The following is an 18,431-nucleotide window of genomic DNA, read 5'->3' as shown; positions in this document are numbered from 1 at the left end:
ACTGGATTGGCACATGGCCATAATCCACTAAAGGGACAACATATCGTCTTAAAACTGCAACTAATACTAATCTTGGCCTCTTAGGTATAGTGGATTCATTAATAGCAATCCGTGAGAAGTGATGAGAACCCTAAAATGTTCTTCATTAGTGAACTGCCTGCAGCAATTTGTTTTGTCTTTGCTTAGAAATGGGCCTCATCTTTATTTCACAGAGTTGCTCAATAATTGATGCATGCCTACTGGATATGGGTCCATGGGATCTCAGATCTTGGTGGTGTTAGCATCTTGTCTTTTCGATAATAACACTATTTATACAATCATGATCATTGATCTTGCCTAGTAAGTTGCAAATTGATTTCATTTATTTCCATTTAAAAATATGATTAAAAAAGCTAAATATTTTGGCTTGGTTGATTATGAATTTTTGAGGGAAAAATAGTTGTTAGGTGGAAAAGTTAATGTACGATGAAGGGAGTGACTGTTGAAGAAACATTCAGGAGGGAAGAATGGAATTCTAATTCCGAGGTAGAAGAGCAGATACAGAATTCCTTATCTATGAAGATAACAGGTTAAATAATAATATTTCATGTTCCTGAGTTCATCAACTGAAATGAAGAAATAAGACAACTCAATGGCGTACTCGAAGCCAAGGAAGGACATGTCTTAATTTCTTGAAGGTGGGGATATGGGATTGTTGATTATTAATAGACGAACTAAGAAGGGAACTCTGTCAAGGGCCACTAGTGTCCAATTTATCCAATTTTTCACATATCATGCTGTAATACAGAATACCCATTAAAATAATCAAGCAATCAAGTTTATAACTAATTCAATATTTAATTTATTGGGTATTTTCCATTGGAGGTCCCTCCAAGCTTATTACTCTAAGCCCAAAATCTTTCAATGTATGTGAACTAACAGTATCGATAATTGATGTAATCTTAAATCTTATATGAAGGTTAACTAAAAGCTAAACTCCTTAGCTGTTGAATCGAATTTGTTTTTCATTCATGGATATAATGCAATGTCAAATCAGAGGCAACCAGGCAAGGGCCCCCCAAGAGATTCTAATGCATATAATTAATATCCCAAGCTGATGGGATTTAATTCCATTGACGAAGAATTTATCATGCTTTGTGTTAATTTAGACTTTATTTTTATGTGATCTAAGGGTGTTGGTATTGACTACCCCAAAAACAATAAAGACTTCATATGTAAGACTAAGACTAAGTCCTTCTAATTAATCCAGCTTCAACTGTCAAACCATTAATTCATTTCTGGGTTGAATTGGATGAGACCGTGGGTCCAACCGGATTAGATCACCCACAGCGGACACCTTTCAAAGGCAATAATTGTGGACAAAACCATCACAATAACCCAATGACCTCTTCTTACACATGAAGCTGACCTATCATATTGCTTTCCACCATAAATAAAGGAAAGGACCTGTATGGAGTATGGTGGGGCCTGCCCAGGTGCAATGTTCACATGCATTAATTCCAGAAAAGTACTTGCATGCATTTTAATTTATACAAACGAACCCGGCCAGTTGTAAGAAAACAGAGAGGAATGCAACAGGTTATTAATCAAGCAGAAGTTAATTAGCTTGTTTTCCTCTCCCTCTCCCTTGAGACAAAGACACATTGGAATAAGCCTTGAGATCTCAAGGAGGTAAGCTCAAAAGACGTCTCAACAAAGGAAAACAACAAATATTTGTTTGTTTGTTTGTTTTTGTGTGTGTATTCCTCTGACTTGGCAAAATTAAAGCTGCGGGGTGAATTGGAGTTTTGGGTTGTCAAAGGAAGCTATAAGGAAGTAGCAGCTACAAGTGGCCAAATTGAAGAATGCCCGAAGCTGGTGGTCGATTGCATGTCCACACGGAAAAGAGGAGGTACCATGCCCAATTGCCCATGTCCATGTGAACCTAAAGATTGCAAGCATAATTTGAAAGTCGTTCCAGCATTCAACAGGTGGACGGATCGGAAGGCTATCAATAGCCACAATTTGACTTGGCTAATATTCTCAAACTAACCTAATGAATCCAACTATGAATATATTTTCTATCCATCAATCGTGTTAAATACTTCACGTAATTTATTTATTTTTTATTGGTTCATATATTTTACAAAGTAGTTAAAGTCTCATTTAATCACTGATTAGACAAACGGGATTTCTTATTCACTCTCTACCGCATAGGAAATTTGGGTTCAGAAAGGGCCTCTTTGCATCCTGCCTAATTCCTTCCCAGATATATAGGAATGAAGTTAGTTTCGTTTGATTGCTTGAACCATCGATTAAAGGTAATGCAACAATGAGCTTGTCTATGATTTGAGAGGTCCAAGAGATAAATGTCTCTATAATTTCAAAGATTATAAGAAAGAGGGGATAAAGTTCCATTACAAATTCAATAATGCATTTTGTTTAATACTGAGGGTGTATTTGCCAATATGTATAGTATGGTTTTGTTTAATTAGATTGTGATATGAGATTAACTTGATTAGTATGCACTCCCCAATTTATATATCTAATATATATATTTATATATTAAAAAAAGGCTTTTAGGCTATAGTTCCCATCATTCAACCACGTGGTTTTTTTTTAATTTAAACACAGCATTTTCTGAGAACTTGTTAAAGCTTATAACCCACTACCACCATTAAGAAAAGTGACATTCTACTAAAACCCACAACCCACTACCAGGCTATTCCCACCATTCAGACACATGACCTTTTTGTTTCTTTAGAAAACTAGACACGTGGCATTTTTTTTTTTTTTGAGAAGTTATTGCTAAATCCCACAACCCACTACCAGGCTATTTCCACCATTCAGACACATGGCCTTTTATTTCTCTAGAAAATTAGACACGTGGCATTTTTTTTGAAAAGTTGTTGCTAAATCCCACAACCCACTACCACCCTTTTCAATCTATTCCTAAAAAAATGCAAAAAATGCAAAAGTGGTTATCCACAACCACTTATGCTTACATTCTATCAATCTCAATTAATCATTAACCCTCTAAGTATCATAACAAAAGAAAATTATCCATATTAAAATGACGTGTAAATAAATCAAATTGCTCCTTCTCTAAAACCGCTCCTTCTTTGAAATCGCTCCATCTCTAAAACCACTCCTTCTGAAATTGCTCCTTCTCTGAAATCGCTCTGTCTCTAAAACTACTCCTTCTTCTGAAACTGCTCCATCTCTGAAACCGCTCCTTCTCTGAAATTGCTCCGTCTCTAAAACCATTCCTTCTGAAACTGCTCCAACTCTAAAATCACTCCGTCTCTGAAACCACTCCCTCTAAATCTGCTCCATCTCTGAAACCGCTCCCTCTCTGCAAGTCGTACAACCACTCCTTCTTTCTCTGTTTAGAGAGAGTTTCTCTCTTGCGTTGCTCGAGGTTCTATCAATCTCTCTATTGGGGTGACTCCCTTCGGGGAGTCCCCCCTTTTTCTTTATCATCTCTTTTCTTTCTTGTTTGTTTTTTCTTCTTTTTGTAGGCGTTTTGACAAGGGGTCACTTGCACTTGGATCTTGTATTGGGCTTTCGATACCAGCGGGCATTGCTTTTCGTTTTGTCATCCATGGTTAAGTCCGATCACAGTTCTCCGGCAGAAACAATTCATGATCAATTCCATTCGCATTTCTTCGACGAATGCCATTATGGAAGGTGATTATAGTATTTGGTATCAATTGTAATGTTTGGGGATCTATCATCTTTTGTGGATCTACCCCAACCATGCTTTACCGACTCTTTGCAATCTCTTTTGGGAACCTCTCTTGTCTTTTCTCTTATCATTTATAGTGGATTGGAGTTGTGCTTTTCCACTTATGTTGGTGATTTTTCACCTTTGTTTGATTGCAGAAGTTCTTTTGTTCTCCTACATCCATTTCTATATTTTGGTTTTTCATGATAAATTGTATTTGGGTTCTGATTGGCCTTTTTGGCAAGTCTATATACTTGTATCAATTTCTTGAATGAATGAAATATGTTTTAAGCCTTCAAAAAAAAATATCCATATTCTAATAATTATTGAAAAGGTATTTTTTTATATTTTAATAATTATTTAAAATATTAACAAATATAAATTTAACAGTATTCATTCCATAATGTAAATTTAACATTAATGATTCCCCGTACTTAGTATGGGGTCATTAACTAGTATATATTAAAACAAGGCAGTGAAAAAAATTTCTCCTTTTTTGATTTTTTTATTTTTTTATTCCATGTCATTTTTTAAACAACCAATCAAATGCACTTTCCCAATAACCTAAATAATCTTTTCTCCTAAAATTTCTCTTAAACTACCTCCCCCACTATCCCCAACTTTCTCCAAAATTATCTGTAATTCCTATTTATCTTCTAAACCATCTCTAATTCCTATTCATCTCCAAAATTATCTCTAATTTAGTAGAGAGTTTCTCTTTTAAATTATCTCTAATTCCTATTTATCCTCTCCCATGCTTTTTATCTATATCTATCTAAAGAAGGTTTGGATTAAAAGTTTAAGAATTATTTAAACATCCTAACAAAATTATATAATAACTTTAAAATATTTATTAAAAACACAAAAAATAATTTAATATTTTTACAAAATATATCACAGAATTATGTGCTAACAATTTAAATTATATTTTCCCAGATTATCAATTCAAATGTTTTTCAAATATTTAATAGTATGTAATAGCTTTAAATAAATAGAATTCAAATAACAAAAAAAATTAAATATTTTATAGATTATTTAAATATTAAAATAACTAAATATTTATCATAAATAGATTTTAAATAGTTAAAATAATGAAATTATGTAATAAATTTAAAAAATTTCTTCAAAGTATAAAAATAATTATAACATAATATTGAAATTAATAATAATTTAATATATTACAAAATTTTATGGATAATTAAATTCAATAAATAATTAATATTTTAAAATTTAAATATTTTACATTTTATTTAAGTATTCAAATAACAAAATATTTAACATAACTAGATTTTAAATAGTTAAAATAGAGAAATTATGTAATAAATTTAAAAATTCTGAAAAGTAGAAATAATTATAACATGATATTGAAATTATTAATAATTTAATATTTTTACATAATATTGTAAATAACTAATTTCACTTAAATCAAGTAATGATTCAAGAAAATAACTTTCAAAAAAATAATATATTAATAATAATTTTAACCTCTTAATTTGTATTTATTATAAAATTATATATACTAAAATTAATATTTATTGTGTTTCAGTAATTATTTATTGTTTTTGTGATAAATGTATTTTCAATGATTATGTATAAATTTATTTTGTTTTGTTATTTAACAGAAAACTTTCAATAATTATTGGAGATTAAACTACTATTATTAAATTTTTTATATTTAATTTATTGTACTTATTGTATTTATTGTATTTTTATTATAACTTATTGATTAATGTTTATTAGAGATTAAACTATTATTTGAGATTATACTATTTATTGACTAAGTTAATATATTTTTAGTACTTATTGTATCTTTTTCATTATCAATTTATTTTCAATAATTATTGGAGATTAAACTATTATTATTTATCAAAGATGAGGCTATTAATTTAGATAAAATCATGACTGTTCATAAGTTAGTTAAATTCGGTCATAGGATATTTGGCTAACTAAATTGACTTGGTCAGGTTGGGGAGTTGGTTAGTTGGAACCGACTGACCTTTTGTGAAAACCGACTCACTCAAGTTGTATCGATTTGGGTCAATTTTTTTTATTTGGTCAGTCGGTTCAAAAGATTTAAACTTAAAAATTTAATTTAATTTTAAAAATTATAGTATAATTATTAAAAAATAAATTTAAAAATTAGATTTATGATATAAAACATTTTAGACTAAGAAACATGGGAAATTTTCTATTTTTCCATATTAAATTTTATATTTAAAATTAAAATATTAATATATATCCATGGTTAGGTCGTTCGATTTTGGTCGGTTTACAATGGCCAAAGTGAAACTAATCCAACTTGGTCGAATTAGGAAATTTTTTAACTAAAGCCGACCTAAAATACTAGAACACTGACCAACTCGGGTCAAGTTGATTAGGTTGGTCGATTTCATGAGTTTAATGAATAAACCTAATTGAAATTAATTATTGTTATTTTTGTATTATAAAAAAATTATTAAAAGTAGTATATAAAATATGAATAATTATTAATTATTTAAAATTTTGAAAATATAAAACAATTGTATATGTGTTTCTATTAGGGTCATTTACTAGAACGCACCTTATAGTTTTCATTTTATTAAAACATCCCATATATTTTACAACTTATTTACTTAACCAACATTTCATAAAGGAGTGTTTGTTTTGCCATTAGACCCATGATTTTTTATTTCAAAAATACCCTTAACATTTTTTTTGTACATAAAACAAAATTGACCAAATATAGCTAATAGGGTAGTTGCTCGTGTTTTATTAAGGGCAAAAATAGTATTTTGTTTTTATTCTTTTATAAAATTTATTTAAATGAGAATTAGGATCAACATTGTCATTTTCCACTGAATCCATTGCAAATTATAAGTAGTGTTTTAGTAAAATGCTAAATATATAGTAGATTTTAGTAAATCCATGAAACTATAAAGGGTATTTTAGTAAATGAACATTTCTATTATTTAGCTTTCATTTAATAAATCTCATACATCGCATGTCTCGCTAGTATGTTTATATGATTTTGTTTTCAAAACAAAAACAAGTGTGACACCTCGAACAAAAACGGGAGATTAAGAATTAAAGTTGTATCATAAAAATCAAAAGAAAACAAACGATTCTCTTGGTGGAAAATCTAATTGATAGGCTAGATGTGAATAGGTTACTTGGTGGGGCTCCCTCATGCTTCCCATAAATTTTGGTGGACTTCATTCTCATAAATGGACCCTATCTCGTACTACATACTGAAACATCTCATTCTCATGAGTCAACACTACAACAGGATTACAGTTTGATGCCAGCCCCCTTATTCCCGGTGGAGGGTGGGTGGCCAGTTGGCCACTGGCCACTGTACAATTCAGAACCTGATGATTAGTTTCTTAGTTTGCTGCAAAAGCAAATTAAAACTGCAATTCCAAGGTTCAGACACAACATAGGAGGAAAATTCTGCAATCTCCTCTTTGCCTCTGGTGTAAGCTAGCGTGAAAATGAATCAGTGATGCAATTCCACTGTGTGTAATTCCAATCCGTTGTCATGTGTGTATAATAGAATTGGACAATTCGAGTTTGCCAAGTCAATCCATGACTTGGATAATGTTATTTTTTTTACTATTTTTATTAGATTTTATTGGTTTTCATTTATTTTAAATGAAATTTAAATATAGGTGCAGAATATCAATACAATATGTTTATATTGAGGTCTATCGTATCTATATTAGTATTCTCATATATGCTTGAATACATATAGAGGTTCTTTTAAAACAATCCAAGGGTACACCCCAACATCTTATTATTATAAAATTAAAAAAAAAGTAAAAAAAAAAAAATCAAAGAATGAGTATCGATCATATCATTACACACAGCTACCTAACTTTGGGTATCGAGCATATCATTATTTTAATCCTTGCCTATGAATTTTGGGTTTTTATTCATTTAGGGGGTGTTCCATAATGTGAAAGAGACACCCTATGGCAGAGATTAATCCACACCACACCATAATCCACAACTATTATGAACTATGGATAGATTGTGTGGACCGGACCAGTCCACACTCACGATGGCGTTCTATAAGTGTAGTGTAGATTGATTTCATGTATCTCATATACATTTTATGGGAGATCTATACAGTCGATCATAAATGTCTAACTTTTGCAATTTATATGATAAATAAATTGAAAAAAAGGCATCAATATGTAAACAACAATTGCATTTTTTAAATAATTTAAAAAGTATTATTTGAAATATTAAAAATTTTAAAAAATTAATAATTTAAATATTGTTTTATTGATAAAAATATTTAATATTTAATATTTAAATAATGAAAAAAAGAGTTAAAATAACATTAAAATTTTAAAAATTATTAAAAGATTAAATAAAATGAGAGTAATTGGACCAATGTGCGTTACATTGAAACTTTCCCACAAATTGTCTACACCATAATGTGAACCATCCACGAGAAAATACTGTGGACGATAAATTGGGGTGTGGTTCATCCCTGTCCACGCTATTTTGTGAACGGGGACCGTCCACACATAGCTGAACGTCATATCTTACCATAGACAGGACCAATCCATGATATATACATGCTACCAAGCGCCACATTAATCACCCCTATAAAATTGTATTTAATGCTTAAAAGGGTACTTGAGTATTCCTATCAATTAAAATACGGAGGTAAAACTAATATTTAAAATTAAGGTCATTTTATTAAAACATGTATTACCACCTTAATCCCATATGTTCAGTTAACTAAACTCCTCTAATTTGGCAGTTTAAGGGGTGTAAGTTATTAGGTAAACATGATAGGTAGTATTTGACGAAATCCACGTAGGAGGATTGGTAGTATTTTAACCATATAAAATACCATAAATCATTTAACCATCGCCGACTCAGCGGTGGCTCAGTTGGTTTGTTTCAATACAGATACAAATTTGATTTCTACTATCACTGTTTTTGGGGAGGGATTATTAACGTGGTGCTATGCTACTCAACAGCTCCTATGGGGGATTCGGCCATATCACCATATACCAAAAGCATAAAAATAATAGTTTGGCCATTGAATTTGGACAAAAAATAGATAGTTTAGATAGTTATATCAAGGACTGGACGAACACGTCAAAATTTGAGATAATTTCGGCTAATTGAAAAAATAAATAAATAAAAACAGTTTGGGCTATTTCAAAGCTTCATTTGCACGCCAAGTGAGGGGGTAGCCTACTTGCCACCTCCCAGAAAATCCTGCTATTTAAGAAAAGAAATTTTGTGATTACTTGAGATGGTTGATGGGGTGTTGTGTAATGTTCACTAATTAAAAATAGTAACGACCCCTATGAAAGTGTCAAGTAATAATTAATGCTATCTGCATGACCCTTTGGTAAAAGTGTTGGGTATACTTGTCAATGCTTCCAATTTCAACACAATACACCATATATGGGACATTGCATTGTATCTTTCCAATTCCGATACAAGATACAATGGAATTTTGATTGTATCATCTTTTTTCTATCGTATCAAAAGTGTACTAGACATATCGATAACGTATTGACCGATATGTTACGAAAAAGATACGGACAAAAAATAAAAAAAAAAAACAAAATAATAAAAGAGAAAAAAAAAGCTTTTTCTTTTAAACAAGCCTTCATTCACCCTCAAATGACTCTAAAACTCTAAATTGCATTCATAAAATGTTAGATATACAAAAAAAAAACACAAAATCATTAAAATATATTAATTGAGCATTGTTAGCCCATCCCTTAAAACTTAAGAATTATAATTTATAATTGAGCATATGTTTTTTAATAACATTATAATTGACTATGATGTATTTCTTCATAAAATCATTAAAATATATTAATTCAATGAATGTACATTTAATTAAAGACTTATATTTAGTGTTATTAATGTATTTTTTTAATTTAGTGAATTATTTATAATGACATTAACGGTCGACATTTAATTTAATGTAGAATGAAACCAAGAAACAAACAAACAAAAAATATGCTGATTCTGAAAGAAAAGGATTCTACATTCTCCTCCCTCTATGCGATGGAGCTTTTCAATCACTTTTCATTTTGAAAATATACCAGCCATAATTCAGGAACACATATCAAGATGTAAAGATAAGCGAACTCGAGAACCAGATTCGAAATAGTTTCTTTGTTTTTTTCAACAAATTGGTACGTGTATGACCATTTGATCAAATATCACAAGCTCCTTGTCTACCACGTTGTGTGTTATGTTGAGTCTTGATCAAATCCACCACATGATTAGAAGTTCTCTGAAGTCTAAACATTGCCCGGTTAGGTCTTTCTTCTAAACTTCCCTAGTTCCTTGATCTAAATATTCAACCCTCTTACAAACCATCTGATCGACATAGCTAGTATTAGCACACCTCAATCTGATGGCTGTCAAACATAGACCCCACAAGGGGCTTCTCATTGGACCCTCTCAGCTCTTCCTATTAGGCTAACACCCATTTCAGTGGACGAGGAATCGCACCCAACTCCTTGGCTGTCCAAATTCCTCTTAGGCTGACACCCTTTTTGGTTTCAGGGTCTCCCTGCATGACACGTTACTTCAAAGTTCAAACATACTCCCTGTTATATCAGCGCAGAAAGAGTTGCTGGGTGATCCTACTGTTGGCTGTCAAACGTTGTCAGCCAAATCTCTCGCAGGACTGGGGAGGGAATCTTATGTCCTTTTACAACATGACAACAGAGTTGACCCCAGACAATCACGGAATAAATCTACACCATCAACAGCCAATAGATGATGGATCCTCATTCCTCTCAATTACAAATGAACCAACCAACCAACCCCCTTTAGTCTCTCTCTCTCTCTCTCTTTATAAATCCTCAATACCACCTCTTCTTCATTTCCCACCCAGGCTACAACGTTAGACTTGTTTCTTTTATTTGTTCTCCCCTTTTTCATCTTTGCTGTTCTGCCAATTGCCACCCCACCCCTCCCCAAGGTTACTACTACTTACTACTACTTACTACACTAGCCATGTGGAAGGCAAGGCTGTTATTGGCGATACGGATATGCTCCAAACCATGCAGCAGGACGCCCTCGGCCTAACTGCAAAGGCTCTCGACGTCTTCGATGTCACCGATTCCACTGAGATTGCTCGCTTCATAAAAATGGTGAAGTTCGCAAATATAAACAACTTTTTGTACAACATTTAACTTTTAGCGCCATGATCAGACCTTGACTGTGGATAATAAATTTAAAATAAAATCTTAATCTCTCTGTTATGGGACTTTTGCAATCTTATGCAGGAATTTGATCGGTCATATGGACTCGGTTGGAAATGCATCGTGGGAACAGATTTCGGTTCGTTCGTGACTCACTCCCATGGCTGCTTTATCTTCTTCTGCATTGGGAACCTTGCCATCTTGCTCTTTAGGGGTGCAGCGGAACCAGAATTAGAAGCAAATCAGATGGTATCCCTGGACGCTGTGATGGCATGAACTTTCTTTTTCCTTCTCTCTTATATGGGTTTGCCGCATGGACAACCACGGTTGAGGCATGGGACCTCTCTTCTTATTCATGGATTTACTGTGTTAAGGGATACAGTACTATCAGTGTTTGCAATGACATTTGGCATTTCCCCAGTCCCCTACTGTTCTTTCATCCCTTGATGAATCACATCTGGGCTGCTGCTTCTTAACTTCCATGTTAACCAGTTGTGAAACTCGATAGGCAGTCTGAAAAAAAAATGGAAATTCCTGTTAGATGGCTCATAAACAGTTTAGTGCTCTATTAACGCATGCCTAGAAGTTTAAGTTATGAAGAACCTCAAAAGATCAGGAATTATAGAATCTAATGGATGTATGCTTAAACACCAACACGGGAACGCCAATATTGAGCAAACATTTATAAAAGAAGCATTGACAAACACCTTGGGTAGGAGTACACCACTCGCATTTCGGATGCCTGGTTTCCCTTCAATGGTGACCGGTTAAAGAATATCAAGGGACGCCAGTCCTAGACCACAAATAAAGAAAAAAGTTCCACATCACAGGTCAAAAATCAAGACAGCATAGTTAGGTCCCCATGAATTTCTAGTTTCCTGAAAGGACAAACACATCCTTCTCCTGGGTGGGCGCACAGCCAATCATAGCTGATGATAAAAAAATCTCTTCCAAGTTACCGAGTAAAAGTACTCGGACCACAGGACCTAACTTGGTTCCACTGCTTTGATATCATTGTAACAAGGGCTTTAATGTTTATTCCCCTAGGAGTGACTTTAGAGGTTATTTTTGCCGTGGAGTTTGTTCTCTTAGGTTCATGGTATTGGATGGTCCTCAGGATTACACTTCACCACAGAGAATCTGGATTTCCTCCTTACAGAATCCTCCTCACAGCACATTGAAGCTGTGCATTGGGAACATCTCCCCATGAATGAAAAAATACTAGTATGGGAGATGTTCCTGATGTGCAGTTGCAATGTGCTGTGAAGTGGGTGTGAAGAAGTTTTCCCGGTTGCTAAAAAGCAGTCACTCGTACCCTATGGTAAGATTAGGTATCAAAAAAAAATCTCCCATGGGAAGATCTACTGATGTTTATTTCAGTAGCATCTCATCCTAATGTATGACGGACCAGCCATGTCATTTTGCGTAACTGAAATGCACTATTCAGTTTACTGAATCAACCAAACTGGCCAATCAAGCAATAAGTTCAGTCCAGAGAAAGTGAGAAAGTACCTTGCTCTTTATTTTCAGAGGGTAAGAACAAAAGGTGGGGCATCCCTTCTTGGCCCAGCAACAGAACGATAGACATAAACCTTCTCAGCATTAGTGTCATCACTTCCATCCTCTTTGATCACCTCTACATTCAGCCTTGGCATCTCTCTTGCCAGCAGTCTACAACCATTCATCGTCACATGGCACGCTGACATCCAGAGTGACCTCATAGACTCGTATCTCTCCAGCCCTGACAGCAGTGCTGCATTGCCAAATGGGCAATCCCTAATCTCAAGTTTCCTTAGTTTTGGGCAACCTGCCAGAACACACTGCATACCACGGTCACTGCTGCCTGCAAATGCCACTGAGAGGGTCTCCAGATTTTTTGCATACTTTCCAATATACTCAAATGTCAAGTCAGTGAGCAAGCCTGAGACTGCAAGCCTCTGAAGTTTGGTGCATGTCTTCACCACTACCCCAAAAGCCTCATCCATTGGCTCCTTTGTCAGATAATCAGGCTCCCAAGGGTTCATGATGCAGAGACGGAAGTGAGTGAAATCAGGACAATTTTTCACTACTGCAGCTACTGCTGAATTGGTCATCCGCCGACAGAAATATAGGACATAATGAAGCTTCCGGCAACCTTGAGAGACAGCTACAAAACCGGATTCTGTCACTCCACCAATGACAACATCCTGTTCAAAGGGTTCAGCTGGGAATACTCGGAGCTCCTCAAGCAAGGGGCAACTGGACCCCACAGCCTCAAGCCCCTTGTCTTCTACAGTGTCCAAGACCTGTATGAAAGGAAAGGGTTAGAGTTGCAATAAAATGATGATTTAGAAAAATAGCACAACATCAGAAGGAACTCTTTTAATGGGTTATTTTGTTAATGTCAATGGAGCAAACGGTAGAGAACTAAAGACTCAATTGAACACCAAATAACAATGTTTTTAATGTTTCTATGTTAATTGAAGCTGGAATCTACAGTTGCATTTGACACAGTAATCCATCAGCACAGTTTTCTCTGCACCAATGCTTATGATCAAAGTTCAAAACATAAAATTCCTTTCTTTTTGGCTATTATAGCCAGTGTGTACCAGTGCATGTTAAAGAGAGACTTTCTTCCCATGTATTTTTGTGACAAAGGGCTGATGGAAGTGTTTTAAACCAGTTCTTTGGCTCAACAGTGAACATTGTTTTAACCGCTACAATTTTGAATGGATCACTAACAATTTACACTTAAAATAAGAAAGGTGATGATGGTTAAGAATAGGAAAAGAGTATTGAAGACAAAACCTAGAAAAACCCATGGTTACCAACTTACTACATATTGAAGATTGCACAAAGGGTCAAAGGTTTTGGGTGTCCTGGTTCCATCAACTATATTTAATAACCATAAAATAGTTGTTCCTTTGATGTTCATACAATATGACACAGGAGAATACAGATGTTCAAAAAAAAATTCTATGTCCAGAATTTGAAAGCTTCAGCCTGTGATGGTAATGTTGCTGACATTAGTTCAGAAAATTAAGTCTGAGGTTATGATATGTGTGAGAAAAGAATATATCAAGAAGGATAAACAGGGAATGAGGAAAATACGTTCTATCCATTTTTTTAAGTTGAGACATGTGGAACATCCTAGACTTGGGAACTATAATCTTCCTTGATGTGCCCTATGTTCGTACTCCAGATCCACTAACCGTGAACAGTTCCCACATCCCTGCCCCAAGAACACCACCGCCATGTACTGGGAACATCTCCCTATGAATGACAAGGGAGATATTCCCGATGTGCAGTTGTAATATTCCATGGGTAGAGATGTGGGAACAGCTTGTGGATAGCAGATCTGAGCCCCTATGTTCTAAGTAAAACAAAGGGACTGAGGGAATAGCTCCCCTCCACTATTCCCAGCCACAGTGATTACAATGCCAAAGTATCTTCCTTTTGAGTGGAGGATGGGGACAAGTAAACCAGTTAGAAAGTTATGGATGGAAAACTCCTTACCCATAAGCGCCGAAGATGTGGGCAATGAGGAAGGAGCTTAGCAAGCTCAGCACTCTGTAATGCAGCATCACTTAGATTCAAGAAAGTCAGATTCACACAGGCAGGATATAGTGCTGGAAGATATAAAGAAGTTGCTTCAGATAAACCCGAGAGTGTATATAAGTTCTTGCAGTTGCTGAATGCACTTTCCAGTTCTGAATACTCCCTAAGTGTGAGCTCTTGTGAGAAGGAGCCTGTCCCCAACTCTGTTAACTGAGAAGTGTGCACAAGCAGCCTTTGTAACTGTTCCAGGGTCACATTCTTGTTTACCTTTAAAACCTTGAGTGATTTGCATCTGGCTACAAGCCTCTCCAGGGCATCAAAGTTGACTTCGCTATTCAGACTTGCAAAGTTTAGAACTTCTAATGATGTAAAGTTCTCAGGAAAACAACTTAACCAGCTTCCTCCAAGATCATCAATTCCATTCTCCAGTATGTCCAGCTCAGTCAAGTTCCTGTAACTCAAATTGAATTAAGGTACAAGAGTTATCAGCTGTGGTTCAACATGAGAGCTATAACAATACATGGAAAATTAGTTACTGGCTTACTGCAATAAGAAAGAAGAAATTTGTAATATTCTTATGAACACTAATTGCAAAACTGGGAAACTAAAAATGAAAAAACAAATTGTTGTAAACTGCACTCGGTTATTTACCTTTAAACACATAGTCCGTGACTCCATGTACAATGGTGTGAGTTACTTACCTTTAAAGTGTGCCAGACACATGCTACACTACGCATACAGATTAGGTAAACTGCACTTGGTTCCTTGGAAAATAAGTGAGGAAATTCGTTGGTAAGTTCTTAAGGAATTCATAAAATGGTTTATGGACTTTCCTACAACTTCCCCTTCACACTAATTTTCAGATAAACCAAACAGGCAAACACAAATGAAAATTTCTCAATTGACAAATGCGGAATGGAGGAGCTGTTCCCTCCGTGCATACCTATTGTATTAGTATGTGGCTGGAGACTCTCTACAAGAGATCATGGCATATAGCATGCATATTGACAGAAACGCATGCACTGGAGACTGGACGTTGCCAAACAGGGGAGAAAGAAGATAAAGAGGAAAAATTCCCAGTAGTTCACAACTTCACATGTTGGAAAGTCAAATATGAAATATCCTTACAAATGGAAATCAATTTTAGGGCCCTGCATCTGGAGAAAATACTCCAATTTTTTCTATCTGCCTGCTTTTCGGAGTGTAAAATTCAGTACACAGCAAGTAATTTGGAAAGAAAATGATGTTGAGTGACAAAGTTTTCATTTTCCATGAAGAACGAGCAAATAAAAGATTGCTTTTGCACAACAGATCCTTTAAAGTTTTAAACTTTGAAGGAGAACACCGTTTGGTGGGTCAACATGTCAATAAGCCTATTGTGATCACAGAACCACGTCACCTAGCTTAACATGGAATAAGGGTCATAGCATGTGTCTAACCTTATTCTAATTCTTGCTCTCCAATGGAGAAGAAAGTGGTGTTGGATGCTTCCCTCCCTTTACGCTTCAAGGAGAAGGGATCTAGAAACCATCTAAAATAAGATAAGATCAGAGAATAGGGAAGATGTCACTATCAGAGCTGTGCAGTTCAGAGGTCAACCATATTACCACTTCTACAGATCATTCCTGTTGGCCATATTGTCTAATTTCAAATGAATACATCCTTGTTATGAATCCAAGTCATTTCACTAAATAAACTATTTTAAAAGCTGCTACATATTTAGAAAAATGATCATTCATTTGTCAGCTAAGGGAAACCACGAATACAAGCGGCTACAGAAAAGATTGTGACACCAACTGAAATAATCTCATCTGTTAAGCACAACCATTAAATAATTGAATTAACTAAGTCGTTTAGAAGTTTCTGAAGCATCAAATCTCTCCAATGGTAACAAAGGAGTCAATGGACTTCCTTTCCCCGTCAAAATGTAGATTTTTATGCTGAAGACAATATCAACGGCATGCCATTCAGTAAATGTCCACATTAGAAACTCATCGATCACATCTAGGAATGAAGGAGAAAGGGGGAGAAAAGAATGCAATCACTTCTAAGATGCCGATACGTTCTTCCTTGAATAGAATATCAGTTCAACACCCCCCCCCCAGCCAAGATCAATCCATACATTAGTAAACCGCAAACTGCTAAGACAGGAACTTTCTTTCCTTTTTCTTCTCTGGTAGGGTGGGGAGAGTTAATTATTTTGATACATATATATCACAACCAACAGTTGCAGACTAATTTGGAAGGAAACAAAGCTACAATACGTTAAAAAAGGAGAAAAATAAATGCAGAAGACCTGCAATTTGAGCAGACAAAATGAAGCAAGAAGCGAGTAGGGAACTCACTTGCAATGAGTTACAATAACTTTAAGGCCATCAGTGCTGAATCCATCACAGCTAACAAGGGAGAGAGCTTTGAAGTTTGGAAAAGACTTTGCGAGAAACTCCAGGCTCTCGTCAGTGATGGTCATCCTCTTGAGTCTCAGCTCCTCCAGAAAAGAATAAGCTGAGGCGAAGACCACCAGCCAAGCATGGATATCGGCTCCCCAATTCAGGGGAACAAGGTTGAAGTCTGAGAACCGAGGTTTCCCTTTCAGGGTAACGCTCCGAATGTTAGGAAATCTCCGAACTAGGATCTCAGGAGAAACAGAGTAGCAGTTCCCTATAAACACATGCGTACGACTCCATCTCTCGGCGTTGTACCAGTCCTTGCAAACCAGAGAAACAGAGCTCCTATCCCTGTGGGATTTCACGAAACCAAGAACACATTCTAAGACCTCGTCCGGGAACGACGAAGCCTGCTTCTTCTCCTCCTCCGGCGAATCCTTTTGCCTCTTGGAAGCCATGCCTACTCAAACATCAAAATCTAAAACCTAAACGCCATTTGGGAACAAATGAAAGGAAACTCTTAAGAATCTGAACTAAAGATCATTTTTTTCACTCGTTTCGAAGGTCTAGGATAATATAACCGAATGCTAGAGTAAAAACTGGCTGAGCTCCATCGTGGAAACTGCAGGTCACATTAAAAAAAGAAGAAGTTGCAGAAAAAACGGGTTTATCTCCTCAGTAGAAAAAACAAAAGCTTTAAGACCACGTATGGAAATTCACATTTCCAATAACTCCAGCACCTGGGGAAAAAAATATTAGAGGAAAGACAAATCCGCTACTGTTATAAACATAAATGCGATCTATCGGCCATGAAAAGGCTCGCACCCAAGAAAAAATACCAAAGACCGAAAGAAATAGACAGTTTTGCAATTTAAATTCGACGACGGAGAATAACAAAAAAGAGGAAAAAGTTAGAAAGAAATTATAGTTATTCCACCTGAAGCGTCTCCAGAAGAAGGGGAAAAATCGAAAGAATCTCAAAACCTTATAAGCGGAAAGACAGATACGGCATGGAGGTCGCTCTCAAATCCCCTCCCCCATACGAAGACAGCTCAGGTAAAGAGAAGAGAAAAAAATGGAGAGATCAGAGAAATGGTTTGGAATGCATAGATGTCATTTGGATTTGGGTGTCCAGTGTCCACTATTTACCAATCTCCAAACAAACCCTTATAACCCAAAAGGAGGGAAGGATCTACGCCTCTGAAAACAACCAGAGACAGAGAGTCAGTGAGCCGACCCATTGCGTATTATAGCAAAAGCAGGAAAAAAAAGGCTTTATTAACTTAAACTCACTGACAGAGTAACAGACATGGCAGAAAAATAGAGCGAGGTAAAAAAAAAATGGAACTGATGAGCAGGAGGGATGCGCAGTGCGCACATCCCTCTGTTTCTGCTGACACGTAAGCATATTTACAACGTGGGAGCGCCTAGTCCTGGAATGCGCACTGCGCATTGAGCGTATTGTAAGGAGGAATCTTTCCTCCGTGGAGTAAACAAATAATAACAATTCGAAAAAAGCCCCTGCAAATGACAATATTATACTACTCTACCATTATTTTTATAATATTTACTGATATGGACACGACAGACAGCTATTTCGCTCAATAATTTTACCGCGCCATG

The 18,431-nt window shown here is 35.4% G+C and overlaps 2 protein-coding genes across 3 annotated transcripts; one reads left to right on the top strand and one right to left on the bottom strand.

Moving 5' to 3' along the window:
- Positions 1 to 10,588: 10,588 nt before the first annotated feature.
- On the top strand, positions 10,589 to 11,289 carry LOC148877948 (dynein light chain 1, cytoplasmic-like). The gene is made up of 2 exons (XM_088947042.1): positions 10,589 to 10,833; positions 10,969 to 11,289. The coding sequence occupies exons 1-2, from the start codon at positions 10,732 to 10,734 to the stop codon at positions 11,158 to 11,160; spliced, it is 294 nt and encodes a 97-aa protein (XP_088803168.1). The 5' UTR covers positions 10,589 to 10,731; the 3' UTR covers positions 11,161 to 11,289.
- On the bottom strand, positions 10,822 to 18,099 carry LOC148877947 (protein TRANSPORT INHIBITOR RESPONSE 1-like). Of its 2 annotated transcripts, XR_016099695.1 has the most exons (5): positions 16,767 to 18,079; positions 14,380 to 14,872; positions 12,397 to 13,169; positions 11,592 to 11,677; positions 10,822 to 11,397 (listed from the first exon to the last, which is right to left on the bottom strand). XR_016099695.1 is itself a non-coding variant. In XM_088947027.1 (4 exons), the coding sequence occupies exons 1-3, from the start codon at positions 17,264 to 17,266 to the stop codon at positions 12,411 to 12,413; spliced, it is 1,752 nt and encodes a 583-aa protein (XP_088803153.1). In that variant the 5' UTR covers positions 17,267 to 18,099; the 3' UTR covers positions 10,822 to 11,397; positions 12,397 to 12,410. The 2 variants fall into 2 exon arrangements, 1 of the variants encoding a protein (XP_088803153.1); XM_088947027.1 differs by lacking the exon at positions 11,592 to 11,677 and having other exon boundaries at positions 16,767 to 18,099.
- Between the last annotated feature and the right edge of the window lie 332 nt (positions 18,100 to 18,431).

This window comes from Nelumbo lutea, chromosome 1 (assembly GCF_056320005.1).
Source record: "Nelumbo lutea isolate HS-2025 chromosome 1, American lotus-T2T, whole genome shotgun sequence".
NCBI classification, from domain to species: domain Eukaryota; kingdom Viridiplantae; phylum Streptophyta; class Magnoliopsida; order Proteales; family Nelumbonaceae; genus Nelumbo; species Nelumbo lutea.
This window is presented reverse-complemented; position numbering and strand designations above follow the sequence as displayed.

What these genes read in the sequence shown, in the direction of transcription:
- LOC148877948 (XM_088947042.1), top strand. Translation starts at nt 10,732, where the DNA reads ATGCTCCAAACCATGCAGCAGGACGCCCTCGGCCTAACTGCAAAGGCT. An exon ending in TTGCTCGCTTCATAAAAATG is followed by an intron (nt 10,834 to 10,968) that starts GTGAAGTTCGCA and finishes AATCTTATGCAG; the next exon opens with GAATTTGATCGGTCATATGG.
- LOC148877947 (XM_088947027.1), bottom strand. Translation starts at nt 17,266, where the DNA reads ATGGCTTCCAAGAGGCAAAAGGATTCGCCGGAGGAGGAGAAGAAGCAG. An exon ending in GTTATTGTAACTCATTGCAA is followed by an intron (nt 14,873 to 16,766) that starts GTGAGTTCCCTA and finishes TTTGAGTTACAG; the next exon opens with GAACTTGACTGAGCTGGACA. An exon ending in CACATCTTCGGCGCTTATGG is followed by an intron (nt 13,170 to 14,379) that starts GTAAGGAGTTTT and finishes CCTTTCATACAG; the next exon opens with GTCTTGGACACTGTAGAAGA.